The 24,711-nt window shown below is 39.4% G+C and overlaps 1 protein-coding gene across 1 annotated transcript in view; it reads left to right on the top strand.

The window, feature by feature from the left end:
* The first annotated feature begins 356 nt into the window (after positions 1-356).
* gna13b (guanine nucleotide binding protein (G protein), alpha 13b) overlaps positions 357-24,711 on the top strand; it is a 72,003-nt gene continuing 47,648 nt past the window's right edge. The window contains exon 1 of the mRNA XM_039739295.1: positions 357-745. Coding sequence (XP_039595229.1) covers positions 463-745 — 283 coding nt within the window. The 5' untranslated portion in view covers positions 357-462. The remainder of the gene's footprint in view (positions 746-24,711) is intronic.

Below are 24,711 nucleotides of genomic sequence, written 5' to 3' on the forward strand. Positions count from 1 at the left end.
TAGGTAACTCGCAGTGCAGGCTACTACTTTAAAGCTACTGGTATCTGGGGCACTAGTGTTGCTAGTTGGATTAACTATTTCTTTTCACTTTTACAAACACCTAATACGCTCTATGAACGGCGCTATATTCTAATTAGTGTCTTAACACCTGCCCTAACGTCACTTCATCACACAAAAACTATTTGAGCAACTAAAAGTTTTCTAAGCACGATCAGCAATGGGCAAAGTTTCAAATAAAAAAGCAGAAGAGAAACTGACGCCACCTCGTAACCCTCCACGTTCTTTCTGTTGGTTAGCAAAAAAAAACCCATCCGGTTCCCACAAAGACACGCGATTCGCGTAAATCCGTGCGCGCCCCCTCCCTTCCGTGCCCCGCCCGCCTCGGGACAGAGCGTGCAGAGCAGCTTAGAATCGGGGACGCGCTCTTTCCCTCCCTTACTGTATCGATGAAGTTTTTCAAAGATGGCGGATTTCCTGCCGTCCCGGTCCGTCTTATCGGTGTGTTTTCCGAATTGTATGCTCACCAGCGGTGAAGCCGAGCAGTTACGCATCTCGAAGGAGATAGACAAGTGCATTTCTCGGGATAAAACGTATGTGAAACGGTTAGTAAAGATTCTGCTGCTGGGTGCCGGCGAGAGCGGCAAGTCGACTTTCCTCAAGCAGATGCGCATCATTCACGGGCAGGACTTCGACCAGCGGGCCAAGGAAGATTTTCGGGCTACAATCTACAGCAACGTTATTAAAGGTAACGTGAGGAATCGGGCAGTGGGTGGTTTAAAACTTTCGGTAAGATTGATACTGTTGGCTTTCATATTGCTGAAAGTTAATCGCGGGGCGGCCCACTTGAGTGAGTCGAGCGCTTGGGTTAAGTTATGTTTTCAACAGCGCATCCCCGCTTTGCGCCGAAGAAACGCCCATGTTGCTGAGTCGGCTAGAGCGAGAAAACTTCGGAAGGAGCTGGCCGCGAAAAACCGGACCGTTACACCCCTTTTGCTGTTTTTTTTCCCGGTCGTTAATTTTGTGTGAACTTTTTGTACTTCTTTACATTTTGTTTTGTTTCCTTCACGTTGACTTCTCTTGGTGGGGGAGGGGCGGGCGCGCCTTAAGTGTGTAGTCTTCAAATAACAACAATAATAATAATAATGGTAACAATTCGAACCCCAAAATTTCGTAACCGCGGGGAGCATAAAAAGGTTACACCCTGCTCAGCAGTTTTATTTTCGGGTAGGTGGGGACGAATATCGGATGCGCTTACCGCCTCGTTGTTTAGTTCAGAGAGGTGTGGGCGTCGCTATTTATTTACATTAAAATGGGGCGGTTTTCTTGGTTCTTTGTTAAATGTCTCGCGCGTGTTTTTGTTCGTCGAACCCAAAACACGCTCCAGGTACTTTATTGAGAAGGGAAAGGTTGTGTGTTTTGTGAAGTACATTTCGAAGGTCCTACACTGAGGGTGGACCAAAACAAATACTGGCCTGCTACTTTTGCCAGTGGCCTACTCCTTGGATTTCCGCATTCTGACTTTTGCACAAATAAACCCTCCACATATTAAAATTCTACGGAAAATTGATATTCTGTTTAAAGAGAACTTTTTTAGTAGCTACCCAAAGTAGTTGTGGTCTTGAAGTGGTGTAGTCGGGTGGGTGTTTCCCAAACTCGTGTAAAGAACTGAGTATTTTTCAAGTGTGCAAAATGAGTTGACGAATGATACTCTGGTTTGAAAATGTACGTCGCTTAGATGTCAGATGTTGTTTTAATATTTTTAAAAGTAGTTTATTTTGTAGCTTTGCACTTAAATGGTCAGTGAGGTTTTCCGCCTGCTCTTTGAATCTGACTTCAGTGTTTCTTTCGTTTTTAGGAACTTGCTTCTAAAAAACAATTGCAAAGGTGACCTCCATTATCTGTGTGAAATAGTACAGTAACTGTATAATGACAAAACTAATGATTGGGAGCAAAATCCTAGGAAAGTGCAAACATATGTAACTGTTCTTGTCCTTTAAGAAATATTTTGGTTCATGCTTCACTCTTGGGTGCTGCATCTCTGCTTTCCTACTAACTGCCGGTTTTCCTCCTGTGTAAAGCCTGCCACAGTTACCTTTTGTTTATATGTATGGAAGATAAGAATATGACGTTAGGTGGTGATTGATTGATGGAAATCACTTCATCCCATGATTCAAGTATGTGGATGCAAGGTTAAACTTATTTGGAAGATTAATAGAAGTTAGGGGTGGCATGGAGGTGCAGTTGTAGTGCTGCTGCCTGGCAGAAAGTGGACTAAGGTTCACATCCCAGGTCCTCTTTGCATCTTCTCCCTGTGTTTGTGTGGGTTTTCTCCCACAGTCCAAAGATATGCGAGTTAGGTGAATTGGTACTTCTAAATTGGCCTTAGTGTGTCAGCACGAGCTCTCCAATAGATAGACTCGTACCCTCTCCAGGGTTTATTTGCTCCTTGCCTTGTGCCCTATGGTAGCTAGGACAGGTTCCACTAAGACCCCCTGTGACCTGTTAGTACGAAGGAGTATTTGAACTGGTTGCTTTTTATCCTTGGAACTTTGATCCTGTGACTGGATCGTAACAGTTAGAATTGAGAATGTAGTGGATGAGTCCTGTCTGAGAGAATACCCTCCGCTTTATGTAATAATACTTGCTTTTTCAACAGGTCTGTTATATAATACTGTTGAGAACTCTATTTTACTGCTTTGTTTTACAATGCAAGTTCCATTTTAATTCCTTACATTGAGATTGGAAGATGGGGCTCACCTGGAGCCAAATAGAAAGTAAAGTTCTGGTCAGTGATGCTTGGAGGACTCTTTCAGCAGTTGTGCAATAGGTGTGGTAAACTTACTGCAAGCATGTTAGCTTAACGCATGTCTTTTTGAGTGATAGTTTTCAATACCACGGCAAAAACTGAAACCCCTCCAGTGCCTTTTTATTCAGGTGCCTCTGTTATTCCAGTTAGCGGTATTTTTTTTTTTTCTGTAATACAATATGTAAATCCTAACAGTAGCTGCTTTAAAATATTTGTCCAGGTTACCCAGCTGTCATTTAAGTAAACTGGTATTTGCATTTAGAAATATCAAAATAGAATGCAGGGCTTTAACTTTAATGTGTGGCAGAGATAATTAAGTATATTTCCATTTAAACACACTTTCTAAAGCTGTTTTTGTAACATGCTTTTGAAGTGTGTTTTCAGAGATCCACTCTGTTAAGACTGTAACATTTGATATTGTAAAATTTAAATTTGTCACATTATTTGGTTAAATTACAAAATAGTAATTAACAAATGAGTCAATTTTAGTTACTTTTTTTTAATAGCAGCTAGAACATTTTAGCTTCCTTTGAAATTACATTTGTCAGTTTTACGTTAATCCTTTTATTTCAAAATTCCTGTTAATCAGCCTTTGATTTGAGATTGGAAGATGAGTTTTCTACATAAGTAATCACTTTATTGCTTGGGCTGCATTAGCTGTATTCAAACTTCTAACTGTTAAGACAGCATTTACGTACCTTTGACGTATAATGATGTGCGCCTTTACTTATGAGTTATACTAATGAACAATTAGTTTGCTTTCAAAAACAAATTAATGGCATTATTAGTGTTTAAATAATAGCCACTTTATTTTAATCTTGCCTAGATGTTTTTTTTGTTACATATCACAGTCTTCTATGCATAACTGTAGATATGTGTAAGTTATCCCCCATGATCCAGAACTTTATATGCTGGTTACAGAATGGATGGATGTTTGGACTCATGGACACCTGTGGAAGTGCTTATCAAAAAGAATGCAAAGCCACTGTTCATTTGTCAGCACTGTGTAAGACATGGGGTGGGGGTATAATCTTTTCATCTCCCTTTAAAATTGCATGGCAATGCCAGTTAAATGATCACCTCATCTGCTCTCTGCACTCGCAAATCCATTTTTTGAACCAACTCCCAAATGGGTGACATTGCCATTAATGAGGGTCGCCTTTAATATAAATAAATATCAAACATGAATGTTACAATCACACATTGAAATTTTCCTGCCTCAAGCTCAAAGCACTTCCAGACATTACTTATGCTGTTTTCTTTTTCAACATTTGCTGATGCTGTGTTGTGCTGTCATCACTTTGAGCCTCTTTCAATGTGATGTTTTACTTGCACTTTTCTCACGTATTAATGTGCCTTCTGAAGTAGTCTACTTGCAGACATGCATGAGTTTAGTACAGACTTCCTCGGCACTTACAATGTTAAAAAAAAAAGTGCGTACCATTACGTTTTCTAAACTTGGGTATTTGACTTGGTACTAAAAATAGTTCTTATGACATCCCAACTTTGAATTTAAAATCCCAGAGGTTGTGTTCAAATTCCATTACTTGACTGTTTGTCCATGAGCAGGGCTGAGGAGTCAGGTGAAATTTTTGTGGATTACCGAAGTCGGTAAAATGTGTCGATTCTGACTAAATGTAATTTGTAATATGTGTTAATTTCCAAATTCTCATGTACCAATTCACTTAAACTATTTTTCTTGTAGGCTTGACAAAACTACAGCTTCTTTTTGAAATTGTGAGTTTTGTCTTGTCGTTGTGGCTTACAAATATTAAACACATTGCTACAGTCTTTAAACTCAAACTTTTAACAGTTTACAGTGCTGTAATTTAGCGTAATGATTCATGCTGGTAGTGATGAAATGCCTTTTATTTTGTACTAGCCAACCCGCAGTGTACGAAATGCTGCATAATCAGGCCGATTTTTTTTTTTTTTAATGATTTTTAAGCACAGGGAGAAAATTAACATTTGAAAAATTGGTAATGTAATAAATCAGCAAGAAAAGCATCATTGTAACAATGCACGGAACGAACCAACACACAATTGTCCGTGATGAAAACTGGCGGACCCCCATCGCACCTTCTCCTGCCAGATGGAGGGATGCGAGTGCACTGCGCAGTGCGCTCGGGCGCGGAGTGTGGAACGGCAAGGGAGGAGAAGGACGTCCACTCGGCTCCCTCTGTCATGCTAGTCTGCTGATTTCTCGTTCAGTATGCATTGCCCGCTCATGTGCCCACCTCCAACTCGTCACTGGAGTCGTTGTCGTCTTTACACAGTCCAGATGCACCTGTGACTCGTGTAGACGTTTCATTGCTCTGTGCGGTTTTGGCTGCTTTTCTATATGTAATCGACCAAGGCACCCGACCACGGTAGTAGCGAGGTGGGAGGGGGGTGTGCACAAAGGGTAGGGACGCAACCAGTGGGAGCGTATGAGCGCACTTGGTGGGAATTCCACGGTTTGCAGCCCGAATGGGGTTCAACGGCTTACCCACGCCTCTCTGCTCCAGGTAGACACACGCTCAATCTCGTGCATAATTATTAATTGAATGCTAAACACACACTAGGCATAACAAACGCCGCATAATTATTTATTGATGGTTGAACACTTCTGGAAAGACACAGTTGTCTAAAAAGGGAGGGTTTGAGGATATAACAGAAAGTGAATGAAAAGATGGAACTCTGGAGAGAGTACCATATAATTGTCCGTGAGTGAAGAAGACGCATGTTTGTCGCGGATGCGAATTGCTGTATGTAGGGTGTAAAACAGTTTGCTATGGTGCACACGGTCGTGTGTCGTAACCGAAAACTCGTTTTTTAAAGACTGCTTACTTCATTGTGTTTTAACCTTAGTTGGAAAGGATTGTTTTAAGGATCCCATGGGATACCCCTCGCAAACCGTTTTACACGCTGCATATGGCGATTCACCTCCGCGAGAAACTTGCCTCTATGAACAGTGAACGTGGCTCAGAGGTGACAGGAGTTGGTGGGTGTGGCTCCTTCCTGCGTGCGCCATAGGTGTCTGTCTTGTCGGCGGCTCAGTGAATCCACGCCCTTCCGTGCTTTCCATGGTTGTCTTGCCTTAGTGAATTTTATATATAGATATATAGATATATATAGATATATAGATATATAGAGATATATAGATATATAGATATATAGAGATATAGATATAGATATAGATATAGAGATATATATAGATATATATAGATATAGATATAGAGATATAGATATAGATATATATATAGATATAGATATATATATATATATAGATATATATATATAGATATAGATATATATATATATAGATATATAGATATATATATATATATATATATATATATAGATAGATAGATAGATGTTTTGTGTACTGACTTTACAGCCATTACCATGTGTAAACAATTTCACCTGCCTTTGCTGCAATGATGGAGGGGTGGGTATGTAGCCAATTTTCTTTGAAACATTCTAAATTGCACTGGATAAAGGTATCATCCAAATAATATAGTAATCTGTTTTTGCATACAACTTCATTACTTCCACTAGGTTTTAGTGTAGGTGCTTCTGGTTGGAGTTTTGCTTAACTTGCTTTGACAGTTTTGAGAAGAGGATAAAAAAAGGTCCCCTTGACAATAAATAGGATCAAGTCATGTTATAAATGACCTCCTAACTTTATGGTTTCATTTTATAAAGAACTTAAGTTTTCATAGTATACCATTGATTCTTTTCCCTATAAACCTGTCATATCTGCAGGTTTTGGTTCCACATAGTTTCTGATTTAAGTCAGATTAGCGGGTTGGTCAAGAGTTTTCTTTTTAAGAAGCAACTAGTTGACAGTGGGTTTCAGAGAAGCAACAAGTACTCAACAAATCGGGCAGCAACTTTTGTGTGTGAAGATCAGATTTGATTGCCATCAAATAAGGACAAAGCTTAGCTAAAGTTGAATGGGGTGTGTATATAAAATATATAAAAATAATACACGTGTAGCGTGTGGCCGGGACAACTCCACTCTGGAATGGCCGAGGGAACAAGCATGGCCTGAGTGTTACTTCCACTGGGACCCTAGATGGCAGCCCCCCTGGGTTGCAGCAGTGCCTTGGACACCCACAGGGCTTCATGGGAGTTGGAGTTTGGTGCAGCCCTGTAGGACATTGTTGTACATTGTATTATTAACAACAATAAATCGGCTACAGGTTTGACAGAATTGTAATCAAACACAAGCTTGAGATACTGGAATATTCCAAGTAATATTAAATATTACCATAGTCTGTTTTTGTTCAGTTTTTTTGTATCAGATTTACAGTATTTCAGAAAGTCTCGCAAAGCTATTCATGTTTAAAGCATAATGTTGCTTGGTAGCAGCAATGTTTTTTTTTTTTTTTAAAAAACAAAGTAATTAAATGTTAGCTATTTTAGATTTTAAGTATAATCTAAAATGAAACCAGAATATACAAGAATGTCTGAATTGTGTTCCATTGTACTGCTGAAAGCCTTAGCTGTTGCACTCTAAACACAGTGATCTGTAGTTTAGTTTAATACCTGATTAAGAAGAAGATACAGAAAAGTACATTTAACTGATGGGTTTCTACATCATGCCAGTGAGAAGATATCTGTTGCATCTGTGGTAGAAGATGCCAAATTACATTTCTTGTGCTAACCAGCCTGACTATGTAATATGACAGTAGACATGGCAAGTAAGATACCAAGTACAAGATGATATTAATTTCTTTAAAGTAAGATGTTGTTTTGAAATATGATATTCATACATTGCCATTGGGAAAAATATAGACCAGCACATTACAACCCTAGGACTCATTCTTGTTTGAATATTTATGTCTGTTTATTACAGTAGTATTCAGATTTGAAAATGTCCTATGCTTACTGCATGTTTAGCTTGCATATGCATGGATAGACAAACTGGTAGTCTGGACACCTTGGTCTACCCGTTTTTAGCTCCAGACAACCTAACTGTAGACTTGCAAAGCACTAGGGGGACTACCAGATGTTTCAGATCTTTGATCTCTGAGATATTTTCTTGATCAAATAAAATTAGTTTAACACCCAATTATTTATGTATGATCAAGTTTGGTGTTCCTTTTAAAGACAGCTGCTTATAGCACTCCAGACTGCTGTACCTATGTCTAAAGCTTTGTTTATAATTGATGTGGCCAAGGTGGTTATTAGGGTTAGGGAATTTGTTCTAAGTGTGCACTGATTCTGGCATGGCACTGTGTACCCCTGATGAATTTTGGGGGGTGCTACAGTAATGTTGGAAGTATTGAATATGACACAACAGGTCATCAATGCACGAGTAAGACATGCACATCACACAGTTACAGGAACATTCTACTGAAATTCTCTTTTTCTGATTTTGCTTAAAGTTATGCATGCACAAGCACATTAATGAGCAAAATAGTAATATTATGTAGCAAGTCTATAAAGCAAGCAATAAAACAGTAGCATTGGGTGTAAAGCAACTGTGGGTAGTGAGGATACCAAAAGTGAATCAGATTTGCTCCTCTTGTACTACAAGTTAAATAAGGTATTCATTAATGCCTGCTTTGTTATGGATTACAAAAAAAATCTATAAATAAGGACAATGCAAACTGTTTCGATACTGGTTTCAAGTGAAAGGTATCATATTTGCAAGAACTATTATAACAAAAACCAAATAGAAAATACATTTTTAAATACTGGAACTTTTTTTAAAATATTGACGATACTCCAAGTGTGAACAATTGTATATATTTATAATCCAATGTCTGTCCGCTTTTCACAAGAGAACTACTTAATAGATTGTTTGTTTTCTCTTTTTTTTTTTTAACTATAATTTGCTTAAACGTTCTGGTTGATTTTGAGACTTCTCTCATCACACTAAGTATCATAGTTCACTTGCAGGAGCGATATAGTCATGCTAATCTGAGACAGAGTCTGCGGGCCAAGGAGTGGGGGAAGCGTGACGTAGGGAGCCAGGCAGGACCCTCCTCACTGTCCTGTTTCACTACTACAAGGGCGGAGCTGCAGGGGACTGCTAGTATCCTCTTTAATAAAGCCCCTGTGTGTGTCCAGGTGTCCGTGTGTGTGTGTGTGTGTGTGTGTCTTCTGGTGAAGTGCGCATGTGCGGGGCCACACATCGCACCATGCCCCACCCATGCCCACGTGGACACACACACTGGAAGCTGGGCACACAGTGAATGGCCTAGCCGCAGACGCGCATGATAAGCAAATAAAGCACACACACACTGGAAGCTGGGCACACAGTGAATGGCGCGGCCGCGCATAAGCAAATGAAGTTCATCATTGCTGGGGAGAGTGCTGATTCGGTAGTCGCGACCACACACACAAAATCCGTTGCTGGGGAGATGCCACACATACAATAAATCGGCTTCATGCCACCACAGATTAAAATACTTGCTGGGGAACTGCTCAGTACTTGCTGGGGAGACGCCACACATTACATCAGTTGCTGGGGACACTCTGCTGATTTCCTACTATTGTGACAGAAAATTAAAAGTCATATTACGGACATCAAAGCCAGTATTACTGTCAGAGAAATTTTACAGGCATTTTACGGAAATACAAACCAGTATTACTGCTAGAGAAAATTAAAGGCACGCATTAAAGCCACATACAAGCCAGTATTACTGTAAGAGAAAATATTACGAATGTATCTACAAACAATATGCCACCCAAAAAGACCCATCAAGCAGGTCAAAAAACACAATCAAATCCTATATAAGCAACATCTCCTGGAAGAACGGTCAGCTCAACAAGTAAACATCAACATAAGAGAGACTGAAAGACAAAGAAAAATACAAGCAAATAGATTGATTGAAGAAAAAGAAGAAAAACGCTAAAAGAGAGAGAGACTCAGAAGAGCAAACCTTAGAAAAAGTTGGCATTTACTTGCCAGAACCAGTATTCAGCCACGGTCAGTTATATGTTGCATTATTAAGAGTTAGTTTTCCAGATGTTGTTGTCAAAGTTGTAGATAGTCCTGAACAAGGCAAACTGTTGCCAAACTCAGACAGACTATTTACATGAAATGTTGTCTATAATGAAATTTTACAGGAACATTTCATGAGGTAAAAAAATTGGAACATTTTTCCTAAATATCTTCTTCAGATATTGTGTATTACAGATTGTTACAAAGTTTTACACTAAGGCAATATTAATTATACTTACTGTATTGTCATATACTTTTTTGCTTTATTTTTATTATTTTACTTTAGGCTTCTTGCAAAAAAATTTTTGACAAAAAATTAAGACAACAAACAGAATGAGGTCAAGGTCCCTTGCCATTTTAATATAGACTGTTCCTACTAATGTTTATGCACTACTGTTCTAGCGCCCTTATTGTAACGGGCTTAATGTCTAGTATAATATAATATCTTTGAATCTAATACAATACAGTATATCTATGGATCAAAGGAAATCACAGCAAGCCACAATTTAAAAAAAGGAATTGTCAGCAACTATCTGAATAGTCGTTTCAGTCTGTCACTGAACTATATAAACTGATGTGTGTAATGTTAATACAAATTACAAAATATCACTAACAGGTTGAAGTAAAATGTTTTGTAGACTTGCAGCAATGTACATCACTTTGGATTGCTTCACAAAGTTTCCTTTCAACTGCACGTTAGCTCAGTGCTGTGAACTGTGCTCCACATTTTACTCCCAGTGCGCATGTCTATTCAGTGTTTCCAAACAGCACTCCATGCTTCATTCTTGGATGCGCATGTCTGCTGAATACTTCAAACCGTCCTCCACACTTCATTCCTAGTGTGCATTTCTGCTCAGTGCTTTGAACTGCACTTCATTCTCAGTCCCAGATAGAGGCTGCGGAACGAGGGGAGGAGGAAGCATAACGGGAGTAGGGAGCCAGGTGGGCTCCTCACTCATGCACCAACCTGTTGGAGTCGGTCCACCTCTCACAACGTGTTGGAGCATACCTTGCCTCAGCTTAGCTAGCGATACCTGTTTATTGATTTTAAAGTTTGTCTTGTATCACTACTACGCGGTCGGAGCCGTGGGAGACGGCTAAACTTTCATAAAAGTAAACAGAATATAATTAGCACAGCCATTTCCCTTTGCTGCTTAAAAGTGGGTGCATTCAGTGAGTTTTAAGGTTTTTGTTTTCATGGTTGGAACACTGCCGAATAACTTCCATTTTAAAATTCAAGATCAGGCTAGGTATTTTTAATTTATATAAAACAAATTAATGCAAATTTATATATACCAAGATTGTAAAAAAAATAACTTCAACTTGAAAAATACCAAACTTGAAAAGAAAGCAGATTAATACACATTTTGTGCTGTGGTTTTCTTTCTATCAGTTCTGCACTGTGAGTTTTGATTAGAATGCCCACGTGTAATTGGTGGTCGCCTTTGGTTACAATTTTTGCATATCCTATTGGTGCTTTCATCAAAAAAATCTTAGCTTTGAAAGATACAGATAGCTTACCTGAGCTGTAGCAAATCAAAGTTTGAGCATAAAAAGACAATGTCATAAGGAGGAAAGCAGTGTCTGGATTTTTACCACCTGGGGCCTCATGCATAAACGGTGTGTGCGCACAGTAATGTTGTGTAAGAACGTTTCCATGTTCAAATCGTGATGTATAAAACCTACACTTCGTGTAAAGCCACGCACTTTTCCACTGTACCTCATACCCTGTCGTACTCAGAGACTGGCGGCACCCAGCGTCAAAGCAGTGTTGCTGTTCCTGTGTGGTTACCCTTTATTTCTTAGGATCACATTTCTGACGCGGCTTATAAATACACTGAAACTACCCACATAATGTTTATTAGTGTAATGCATCTGATTTTAAATTACCTGTAACAATATAATGGCCCAGGGAATAGCCATAGTATTCCAAATAGCATAACTGCTTTAGCGTTGTTACTCTCATTGCACCATCTTCTTTTTCTTCTTTCAGCTGTTCCCTTTAAGGGTTGCCACTGCAGATCATCTTTTTCCATATTAGTCTCGCTGCATCACTCGGAGTATTTATATCACTGTATCTGAGTGGGGAATCACAGCAGCAGCTGATCAGAAAGAGAATTATTGGTATACAGCATCAAGCACACGCTGCCTCAGCCACGGCAAAAAGTTTCAAAGCCTTTACTGCACGGACCTCGCGGTTCAGAAACGGTTTCATCCCAAGAACTATAAATACACTCAATCAAATGCTCCTTGTAGAACTGTTTGTACTTATAAGTACAATTAGCCCACTGTAAACTTGCACTACATTTATAATATTACTTAACCTGCGCCTCTTTATAAAGTGCATATTTACATATGATAATATCATTTTTAAGATGAAATGCCGCAAAATATGTTGATTATATTATACAGAAACTTTTAACTTCATTTAAATCTGTTTTGTTAATAATTGAACATATGAGGACACAGTGCTGCAGCACTAGCAATTTCATGTATTGTTATTTGCGCTGTATATTTGCTGAGGCTGGCGCGACACTGGAAAGATAGATGGATAGAATAATCAAACACGTACTATGAAGATATTTCAATGTTCATTAAGTTTTGAAGAATCATCGTCATAAGCTTAAAGATGGCTTAACGTCTATTACAGAGCTGATTGTGTGGTGATTGGGTATTTGGGGAAAGAAAAGTAACGACATGAATTGGAGGTTAGTACGTTTGAAAGAGACAGGACTGCTACAATAAATTATTTCATCGAAGGTCGCGAATGGCACAACAGCATCTTGTGTGAAGCATGAACAATCACTGCGCCATCGTGTTCCCATGTTTAATAACATGCTTTCATTCCAATTATCATGAAAATATCACATATACATCTCAGTATTTTAATCATTCAGAGAGCTGTAATATCTCGAAAAAGAGAAAGAACGGAAGCACGTAGTGATTCACACACACACGGAGCACATTGAAGATCAAATACAAAACAAAGCATTTAATGTGCTACTTTAGTTACAATGGGATTTGAGAAATTAGTAAATTAAATGAATTTAAGATGAAGTTTATGATGATCTACTTTAATGACAAAATAAACTACGTGATTAAAGTGGAAATTTCAAGATTAAAGTTGTGCTTTTTTCCTCACTGTGCCTTTTTTTTTTTTTTTTTTTGTCTGTAACCCTAATAAGCTCAGACGGTGGGCTACAACTCGCCTTTTCACCGCGACTTTGATATGTGACTTCTTTTTTTATTTTGGCACTGTGTGACTTTGAACTTGAGCTTTCAAGTTTCTCCGACATGCTATGTCACTCGATAAACTTCCTTTAGTTGTTTATTCCACTGTTTAAATCAACAAATAATATTTTTCCTTTTCCTGCACTTGGTATTCACTAAATTTTTACATTTTCCCCCGTGCTTTTTCCACTGTCTTTTCACAGAATGCTGAGTTTAAGGGCTATTTATATAGATTTGCATATTCAAAGAGGTGTAATTCTGGGAGGAGTTTGGGCGGGACAGCACGCGCGTGCACGAGCATTACTTTTCACGCTGACCGGGATTTATGTAACGGAAGGACGTGGAAGTTGGAGTACGCACAGATTCCTGCATCTGGATTTTTCTGTGCATAAGCACATTTCGGCTTTTGTGCTTATGTCATGTTGTAGTGCGAATTCTACGCACGGTGTTATACATGAGGCCCCAGGTGATTACCTTAATGTAGAACTTTTATCAGTTCTTAAAACGGAATGCTATTTAACAAATTTCTTGTTTAATGTTGGTGCCACAATGTGAATACAGTAGATCCCAGCAAACACTCAGTCATTTGCGGATTTTTCCTTAGAACCTAACTATTAATGGTTAGCAAAAAGCACAAATATCCTGCACAATTTTTTTATGGTTTTTTTTGTAGCAATACTGTGCTGTAGAGAGAACATGAAGTAACCGCTGAAGGAAACACGGTTTGGGATGGTGAAATTAGCCATTCCAAGAGCGTTATTCATTTGTCTTTGCTGCTGACTGACTGCTGCCCTGTAACGCGTCTCCAGCTGTGTGTCCTCGTGTTTTCCATTTTGTTATTCTTACACAAGATGTCGCCGAAACGCTCTGCACCTTCTAAGGCTTCTGGCACTGAGCCTAAGCGTCAGAAGAAGTTTAAAACACTCCAGGCGAAGGTTGAACTACTGGATTTGCTCCGGGAACTAAAGTTGTGCTGCAGTAGCACGCCCATTATGGCATAAATGAAAGCACTATACACTGCATAAAGAAGAACGAAGCAGCACTCTGGAGTACCGTAATTAAGTTTCTGTGATAGTGCCAAAAATATAACGACCGTAAGGAAGAAAAATATCGTCGGGATGGAATCTGCCTTGGCATTGTAGATCACCAGCTGCTGGAAGAACATCCCTTTGGACGGTAACATCATCCGTGAGAAAGCACAGAAATTGTAACAGCAGTTTGCTACAGGAGACGATGTACAAGGTACCAAAGAACCGCAACCAGGACCATCAACAGCACCGGAGCCTGAAGATTTTCAAGCCAGTAAGGGATGGTTTGATCGTTTTTATCATCATCAATATCATTCATCATTGGCGAGTACCCGTACATTTTACTGTATTTTAATTAAATGATGTATTTACTCTACTTACAGTGCATCCGGAAAGTATTCACAGCGCATCACTTTTTCCACATTTTGTTATATTACAGCCTTATTCCAAAATGGATTAAATAAATTTTTTTCCTCAGAATTCTACACACAACACCACATAATGACAACGTGAAAAAGGTTTACTTGAGGTTTTTGTAAATTTATTAAAGATAAAAAAACTGAGAAATCACATGTACATTAGTATTTACAGCCTTTGCTCAATACTTTGTCAATGCACCTTTGGCAGCAATTACAGCCTCAAGTCTTTTTGAATATGATGCCACAAGCTTGGCACGCCTATCCTTGGCCAGTTTTGCCCATTCCTCTTTGCAGCACCTCTCAAGCTCCATCAGGTTGAAAGGGAAGCGTCGGTGCACAGCCATTTTAAGATCTCTCCAGAGATGTTCAATCAAATTCAAGTCTGGGCTCTTGCTGGGCCACTCAAGGACATTCACAGAGTTGTCCTGAAGCCACTCCTTTGATATCTTGGCTGTGTACTTAGGGTCGTTGTCCTGCTGAAAGATGAACCGTCGCCCCAGTCTGAGGTCAAGAGTGCTCTGGAGCAGGTTTTCATCCAGGATGTCTCTGTACATTGCTGCAGTCATCTTTCCCTTTATCCTGACTAGTCTTCCATTTCCTGCCACTGAAAAACATCCCCACAGCATGATGCTGCCATGGATGGTATTGGCCTGGTGATGAGCGGTGCCTGGTTTTCTCCAAAGGTGGCTCCTGGCCCTGGCATTCACACCAAAGAGTTCAATCTTTGTCTCATCAGACCAGAGAATTTTGTTTTTCATGGTCTGAGAGTCCTTCAGGTGCCTTTTTGCAAACTCCAGGCGGGCTGCCATGTGCCTTTTACTAAGGAGTGGCTTCCATCTGTCCACTCTACCATACAGGCCTGATCGGTGGATTGCTGCAGAGATGGTTGTCCTTCTGGAAGGTTCTCCTCTCTCCACAGAGGACCTCTGGAGCTCTGACAGAGTGACTATTGGGTTATTGGTCACCTCCCTGACTAAGGCCCTTCTCCCCCGATCACTCAGTTTAGATGGCCGGCCAGCTCTAGGAAGAGTGCTGGTGGTTTTGAACTTCTTTCCCTTACGGATGATGGAGGCCACTGTGCTCATTGGGACCTTCAAAGCAGCAGAAATTTTTCTGTAACCTTCCCCAGATTTGTGCCTCGAGACAATCCTGTCTCGGAGGTCTACAGACAATTCCTTTGACTTCATGCTTGGTTTGTGCTCTGACATGAACTGTCAACTGTGGGACCTTATTTTAGGCAGGTGTGTGCCTTTCCAAATCCTGTCCAATCAACTGAATTTACCACAGGTGGACTCCAATTAAGCTGCAGAAACATCTCAAGGATGATCAGGGGAAGCAGGATGCCCCTGAGCTCAATTTTGAGCTTCATGGCAAAGGCTGTGAATAATTATGTACGTTATTTCTACAACAACAACATTTATTTATATAGCACATTTTCATACAAAAAATAGCTCAAAGGGCTTTACATAATGAAGAAAAGAAAAAGACAAAATTAAATTAAAATAAGACATTAGTTAACATAGAAAAGGAGTAAAGTCCGATGGCCAGAGTGGACAGAAAAAACAAAAAATAAACTCCAGACGGCTGGAGAAAAAAATAAAATCTGCAGGGGTTCCAGGCCACGGAGCAGCCCAGTCCCCTCTGGGCATTCTACCTAACATAAATGAAATAGTCCTCTTTGTAGTTAGGGTTCTCACAGAGTCACTTGATGTTGATGGTCAAACAGACTTCTGGCTTTTAATCCATCCATCATTGTTGGAACATCACGGTGCTTTGAGTAGATGATGGTGGCGCAAGCCGTCACCAAAAGGACACCAGAAAAGGAAACGGAAGAGAGAGTAGGGTTTAGTACCAATTTTAGAGCCACCATGAATAGTTGTTATGAGTTGGATATACAGAGTATCAGGATTTTAATTACAGTGAAGTTATGAGAAGGCCATGTTAAAGTAATGTTTTCAGCAGTGTTTTAAAGTGCTCCACTGTATTAGCCTGGCGAATTCCTATTGGCAGGCTATTCCAGATTTTGGGTGCATAACAGCAGAAGGCCGCCTCACCACCACTTTTAAGTTTTGTTCTTGGAATTCTAAGGAGGCACTCATTTGAGGATCTGAGGTTACAATTTGGAATATAAGGTGTCAGACATTCCGATATACAAGATGGGGCGAGATTATTTAAGGCTTTATAAACCATAAGCAGAATTTTAAAGTCAATCATGAATGACACAGGTAACCAGTGTAGCGACATCAAAACTGGAGAGATGTGCTCAGATTTTCTTTTTCTAGTTAGGATTCTAGCAGCTGCATTCTGCACTAGTTGCAAACGATTTATGTCATTTTTTGGGTAGTCCTGAGAGGAGTGCGTTACAGTAATCTAGTAGACTGAAAACAAACGTGTGAACTAATTTCTCAGCATCTTTCAATGATATAAGAGGTCTAACTTTTGCTATGTTAAGTGAAAAAGTGCTGTCCTAATTATTAATGTGCGATTTAGATTACAGTCAAGTTACCCCTTAGCTTTTTACCTCCATCTTGACTTTTAATCCTGTTTTATTCAGTTTATTTCAAATAGCCTCATTGTATCCATTATTGCCAAGCACTAAGATTTCAGTTTTCTCTTTATTTAACTTGAGAAAGTTACTATTCATCCATTCTGAGATACAAGTCAGACATTGTGTTAGTGAATCAAGAGAATCGGGGTCATCAGGTGCTATTGATAAATACAGCTGTGTGTCATCAGCATAGCTGTGGTAGCTCACGTTGTGCCCTGAGATAATCTGACCTAACAGAAGCATGTAGATTGAGAAGAGTAGCTGACCCAGGATAGAGCCTTGTGGAGCACCATATCAGATATCATGTGTCTTTGAGTTGTAATTCCCACAACTAACAGAATTTTCTCCCTGCCAGGTAGGATTCAAACCAATTTAAGACACTGCCAGAGAGGCCCACCCATTAACTAAGGCAATTTCTAAGAATATTATGATCAGTGGTGTCAAATGCGGCACTCAGATATAAGAGGATGAGAACAGATAAATGGCCTCTGTCTGCATTTACCCGCAAATCATTTACTACTTTTAACAAGTGCAGTTTCTGTGCTGTGATTTGTTCTAAAACACGACTGAAATTTATCAAGAATAGCATGTTTATGGAGGTGGTCATTTAACTGCACAATGACTACCTTCTCCAGAATTTTACTTAAGAAAGGCAGGTTAGAGATGGGTCTACAATTTTCAAGAGCTAAGGGGTCGAGATTATGTTTAAGTAGGGGTTTAACTACAGCAGTCTTAAGACCGTCTGGGAAGACCCCCGTATCTAATGACGAATTTACTATGTCAAGAACATTATCAATTAGCATGCCCGATACTTCTTTGGAAAAAATTTAATTTTTTTTTTATTTTTAATTTTCTAAAACCTCAAGTAAACTTTTTTTCAAGTTGTCATTATGTGGTGTTGTGTGTAGAATTCTGAGGAAAAAAATGAATTTAATCTGTTTTGGAATAAGGCTGTAACATAACAAAATGTGGAAAAAGTGATGCGCTGGGAATACTTTCCGGATGCACTGTATAACAAAGAAAACAACCGCGCATACCAAAGAAAATGTGCTTGCATGAATTACAGTATGTATAGTGGTAACATAAGTATTTTACATTCTAGCACCGTGGGAGACATAGCAGTACAGTACTTAAAGTACATGGGTTTATGTTGAAATTCTGTTTTCGGCAATTTTTTAAGGTAATGTATTAATGTATTAAGCTGAGTTTGCAATTAAAGTGCTTTAGGGGCATACTGTATTTATGGTTTAAAATTTAAAAATAGGCATTTAAAAGGCATTTTTTAATCGCATCCAAAAGGCGCGGTTTTTCACAATTCACATGTGCTCTAGGAACAAAATCCCTGCGAATTTTATTTGTGTACTGTACATGAAAGATGAAAATAATCATGACTGTGAATGCTGTATTTTGCCCTTGCAATATTAAATTTAAGCCTTTTTTTAAAGAAATAAGTGATTTTTCAATATTAAACATTTTTTTCTGAGTTACTGATAGTCCCACCTGCCAGGATAGAGCTTCCATTCCCAAGGTATCACCCAGAGGTAAATGTAAACAGCATAGATGTGCATATTATGTACAGTTACTGATTATTTCCAATCTTACTGTGGAGTCTGCCAAAATATTTGAGCTTTATGTACAAGGCAAGGACCAGATCTGAACGGGTTTCTAGTCTACTGCAAGGCCAGCTCAGCTTTGTGTAGTTAGGGTAAACTATTGATTCTAAGCTGGCATCTTTGAGGATGTGGGAGGAAAGCACTTATTCAAAAGGGTCTATGTGCATGTCTGGTACAGGTGGTAAAGGAGTGTTGGAATGAAATATGATTGCAAGTCAGTGAAGCATCAAAATTGTAAATAAAGGAAGAGGGGGAATTGTCTTAATTGCAGACTTGCATTGCAATGCTTATGTATCACAAATAGTGCTGGGCGGTATGACAAACTCTATATTATGGTATTTTTCAAAATTATACCGGTTTCACGGTATTCAACTGTATTTTTTTCCCATGCATGAGTGGATGTTAACCACATTTTCCACTGCAATTACTGCAGTAGACTGGTAAGGATAACCTATTCCACTGTCATGAGAATTGTACATTGTACAAAAAAACATTCTAATGTGTGCACATGTACAGTGGTGTGAAAAACTATTTGCCCCCTTCCTGATTTCTTATTCTTTTGCATGTTTGTCACACAAAATGTTTCTGATCATCAATCACATTTAACCATTAGTCAAATATAAAACAAGTAAACACAAAATGAAGTTTTTAAATGAAACCCTTAGAAGCAATAACTGCAATTAAGCGTTTGCGATAACTTGCAATGAGTCTTTTAAAGCGCTCTGGAGGAATTTTGGCCCACTCATCTTTGTAGAATTGTTGTAATTCAGCTTTATTTGAGGGTTTTCTAGCATGAACCTCCTTTTTAAGGTCATGCCATAGCATCTCAATTGGATTCAGGTCAGGACTTTGACCAGGCCACTCCAAAGTCTTCATTTTGTTTTTCTTCAGCCATTCAGAGGTGGATTTGCTGGTGTGTTTTGGGTCATTGTCCTGTTGCAGCACCCAAGATCTCTTCAGCTTGAGTTGACGAACAGATGGCCGGACATTCTCCTTCAGGATTGTTTGGTAGACAGTAGAATTCATGGTTCCATCTATCACAGCAAGCCTTCCAGGTCCTGAAGCAGCAAAACAACCCCAGACCATCACACTACCACCACCATATTTTACTGTTGGTATGATGTTCTTTTTCTGAAATGCTGTGTTCCTTTTACGCCAGATGTAACGAGACATTTGCCTTCCAAAAAGTTCAACTTTTGTCCTGCAGTCCACAAGGTATTTTCCCAAAAGTCTTGGCAATCATTGAGATGTTTCTTAGCAAAATTGAGACGAGCCCTAATGTTCTTTTTGCTTAACAGTGGTTTGCATCTTGGAAATCTACCATGCAGGCCGTTTTTGCCCAGTCTCTTTCTTATGGTGGAGTCGTGAACACTGACCTTAATTGGGGCAAGTGAGGCTTGCAGTTCTTTAGACGTTGTCCTGGGGTCTTTTGTGACCTCTCGGATGAGTCGTCTCTGCACTCTTGGGGTAATTTTTTCCCACTCCTGGGAAGGTTCACCACTGTTCCATGTTTTTGCCATTTGTGGATAATGGCTCTCACTGTGGTTCGCTGGAGTCCCAAAGCTTTAGAAATGGCTTTATAACCTTTACCAGACTGATAGATCTCAATTACTTCTGTTCTCATTTGTTCCTGAATTTCTTTGGATCTTGGCATGATGTCTAGCTTTTGAGGTGCTTTTGGTCTAATTCTCTGTGTCAGGCAGCTCCTATTTTAATGATTTCTTGATTGAAACAGGTGTGGCAGTAATCAGGCCTGGGGGTGGCTACGGAAATTGAACTCGGGTGTGATACACCACAGTTAGGTTATTTTTAACAAGGGGCAATTACTTTTTCACACAGGGCCATGTAGGTTTGGATTTTTTTTCTCCCTAAATAATAAAAACCATCATCAAACTGCATTTTGTGTTGTGTTATATTTGAATAATGGTTTGATGATCAGAAACATTTTGTGTGACAATACTGCAAAAGAATAAGAAATCAGGAAGGGGGCAAATAGTTTTTCACACCACTGTATGTATGTATGCCAGTACAGGCTGGCATGGCCACATAAAGTGATAGGTTTCAAGAGGGTGGCACTAATGAAGAGAAGGAATCACATTGCATGACAGTTGCAGTCAAAATATAGAACCTTTTTTATTGAACAAATTTTGCAAACAACTTAAACTAAAATTTTGACAACATTTTCAACCATCCAAAGAGGCATTTAGACTTAGTAAAATATCCAGAGATGCTTGTCAAAAGTTGTATTGCACTAAACATGTCTTAGAAAAGGAATAAATAGTAAATATTTTTGTAAACCAACTACACTTTCTGTTAATGTTAACAATCTATGTCCACTGACACGTTAAAGTGACTTTTTAAACAACGTTCCCATCATTAAACTGCATAATATTTAAACTAATAAATAATAATAAAATGAATATTGCAACTTCCAGTAATACTGTTACTTCAAGACTTTAAGCCCAGGTGCATTACACATTATTCACCAAATAAAAATAAAATCAAGTACAAATTGGTGATGACCTCTTTACCAACTGAACCGTCATTAAGGCAAACTGCATTAATATGGACCTTGCCTCAAGCTAAACTTTATACATCTTCTATACTAATAAAAGGCAAAGCACTCACTCACTCACTCGCTCATCACTAATTCTCCAACTTCCCGTGTAGGTAGAAGGCTGAAATTTGGCAGGCTCATTCCTTACAGCTTACTTACAAAAGTTGGGCAGGTTTCATTTCGAAATTCTACGCCTAATGGTCATAACTGGAAGGTATTTTTCTCCATTAACTGTAATGGAGTTGAGCTGGAATGACGTGGGGGGGGCGGAGTTTCGTGTGACATCATCACGCCTCCCGTAATCCGTGAACTGACTGTCAACGCAGTGCGTAGAAAACCAGGAAGACCTCCAAAAAGCGCTTAAGAAAACATGCATTATATAATTGAGAAGGCAGCGAAACAATAAGAAGCGAGCGAGTGACATATACTACCATATTCATGACTGCTGCTACCTCGGAAAGAAAGCAAGGTGTAAACCTAAACTTTAAATTAAGTTCATAGACAGGCTACGCTGGCGTTTCACATGCCCACAGGTAATGCGGGATACAAGTTTAATGAGAGGACGCAGGATATAAACGAGAGTTTTGATCACTTTATAACTAAGTTAAAATTATAGGTGAAGGGGTGTGCTTATGCAAATTCCGAGACTGTGTTTGTGGGGATTGACAGTTAAAGGCGGGTGGGGAGTCACGTCATCATCTCCCTCCCATTCATCTCATTTGGCTCTGAGCTGAGCTCTGCAGCTAACGCCGTCTTCCGAAGCAACTTTGTCAGACTGCCACCAAATACTCACAGAAAAATCCACAAGTTAATACACACGCTGTCTCTATAGAGTTTCTCCACACTGAATCCTCCAGGCACTACTTACAAAAGGTTACATTGACAATCGTGTTACGTTATTTTTAAAATCTTTCCTTTTCTTAGCACAAGCACAGCTGAGAAGCTTGATGCATGTGCTCCATAACGTTAAAAATAATGCATTTAATCACACTTTGCATTACAAGCAAAGGGAGCTTTTGTCAATGCATGATTTCCTGGTACACCGATTACATTGATCAGCGCATCCCGATTCATTTTACCCTCGCACCACCTTAGTTTGAGAAGAAGTATGAAAAATATGAGGTTAACACAGAAAAACAGATCACCAATTCAAGCTTTATGAATAATCGATTAAGCCATCAATAATTGTTTTGGTAAAGCCATCCTCCTTCCATTTTATAATTTTTCCGCCACTAGCCATGATTAAATGAGCGGTAAATAAAGTAAGAGCAAAGCGAGGGTGACTTATTTAGGCAGGCATATATATGACAGCAACACTCATGACAATGTCAATCATGTTACGTTATTATTAAAATGTTTCCTTTTCTTTTCATTACTTCTTTAACACACTACTTCTCCGCTGTGAGGGGCGGGTATTTTGATATATATATATATATATATATGAATGACCTCCAAAGAGCTGAGACTTTTGATATCATGAGCGTGTCTGCAAAACTGTGGTCTCCTGCCCAGCAAAAGTCGAGCAGCCAGCGCGTGCATAGCTGTGCCGGCCTTTGAGGCGCTGACTGCGCTTCTGCCTTAAGTCAAAGTGAGCACTTTTAATTTTTTCATCCTCCCCCTGCGCTATAGCCCAGACAAGTGCAAACACGGGACCCCTTTTCTACACCATGGCAAAATAATATTAAGGCGATTCACACTTTCTTTTGCACGTATACGATTATGAGGTCTCACCGGATTATGAAGACACGCACGAGTGGAGGACTGACAGTGCCATCACAGCCGATTAATGGCGGGGCGTCTCACCAGTCTACACAAGACCCACGCGACTGTCCCAAAAGGCGATCATAGCGTCAGCGAACACATCTCTCTATACTATATAAAAGAAAAGGCAACTTTCCTTTCTTTACACCTTTTTTCCTTTTATCCCAAACCAAAGCCTTTCTCTCTTAACAGTGCAGAGGACACAAAACTAATTTTCTTTAAATGCCGGTAAGGCACATTACCAGAGGCACAAATTTGAACGTTCACATAGAAAATGTAATTTCTATACCACAGCCGTCGTGTAGCGCCTTTCAAAAGGGATCTACTACCGAGAGATGATCCATATATATTTTAGCTGCTGTTAGTTACTTACCTGTTGTGTTAGTCTTTAAAATGTAGTTTACCTGAAACCACTCCAGTAGTGCTCAATGTACTTGTACTTCTTAAAACGTTAATGTTTTACTGTTTAATAACTTATAGACTATATTTTATTATTTCTCCCTTGCACTCAGTGACCAAAGCTATACACATATAAAAGCTATACACACAAGTATATGTATGTGTGTGTGTGTGTGTATATATGACCGCAGCAATCCAAGCTGTGAGAAAACAGTAAAAAGGAGGCGTGTCAGACGTCGTGGTACATTTTCTGATGCAGCTAGACGAAAAAAACTTTGACGCTGCCGCCAAATACATAAAACAATTACTTTGACAATCATGTTATATTATTTTTAAAATTTTTCCTTTTCTTTTTCGTACCTTCTTTAACACACTACTTCTTCGCTGCGAAGCGTGGGTATTCTGCTAGTCTATACTAATAAAAGGCAAAGCCCTCACTGACTGACTCACTCATCACTAATTCTCCAACTTCCTGTGTAGGTAGAAGGGTGAAATTTGGCAGGCTCATTCCTTACAGCTTACTTTCAAAAGTTGGGCAGGTTTCATTTTGAAATTCTACGCGTAACGGTCAAAACTGGAACCTACTTATGTACACATATACTGGCCATAGCCTGCCGCTCGGTCGCTGTGAGAAGCGGAGTGGCGTCCCTCATTGTCATACCTCCCACGTAATTGAGTGTGTGCCAGTATAAGGCCGTCCGTCAGCAGCAATCCTATAAAAACACTCTCCCGCTAAATTATCTTGGATGAAGGACTGTACTTATGGAAACGAAGATGAGATGGTCAGGGTGGTGTTTGGCACAGACTGCGAGAGAAACTTTTAAGTGCCGGGTTTTAGCTAACATTAAATAAAGCCGTGGACATCGCACAAGAGTGCAAGCACAGCTGAGAACCTTCGATGCATGTATTCCGAAAGGCTCACGTGGACTGACTGTGAACGCAGTATGCAGACAAAAAGCAAGAGCTCCAAAGAGCGCTGAACAAAAAAGCATTACACAATTGAGAAGGCAGCAAAAGAATATGAAGAGAGTGACGCATACAAGCATATTCATAAGTGCAGCTACCGTGGAAACAAAGCACACGGTGGAAAAAGCCAATGTCCAGCTAAAGGAAGACGGTATAAAAAAAAAAAATAAAATAAATAAAAACACGCATGCAGTGTGTGATGTTTCAAATAAAGAGGAAGATGAGCTGGCTGTTGATGCAGTAAGAAAGGAATCGATGAATGAATCTTGATATCTTTACAACGGTTGACAAACACGGAATGTAACTTGAACATAACACATCCTCCAAATAAGAACCTGATTAAAAGAAAATGATAATCAAATCCTTGATGACAGCAACACTCGTAACAGTCACAAAACCAATTACATTGACAATCATGTTACGTTATTTTTAAAATGTTCCCT

This window comes from Polypterus senegalus, chromosome 17 (genome assembly GCF_016835505.1).
Source record: "Polypterus senegalus isolate Bchr_013 chromosome 17, ASM1683550v1, whole genome shotgun sequence".
Lineage (NCBI taxonomy): Eukaryota > Metazoa > Chordata > Cladistia > Polypteriformes > Polypteridae > Polypterus > Polypterus senegalus.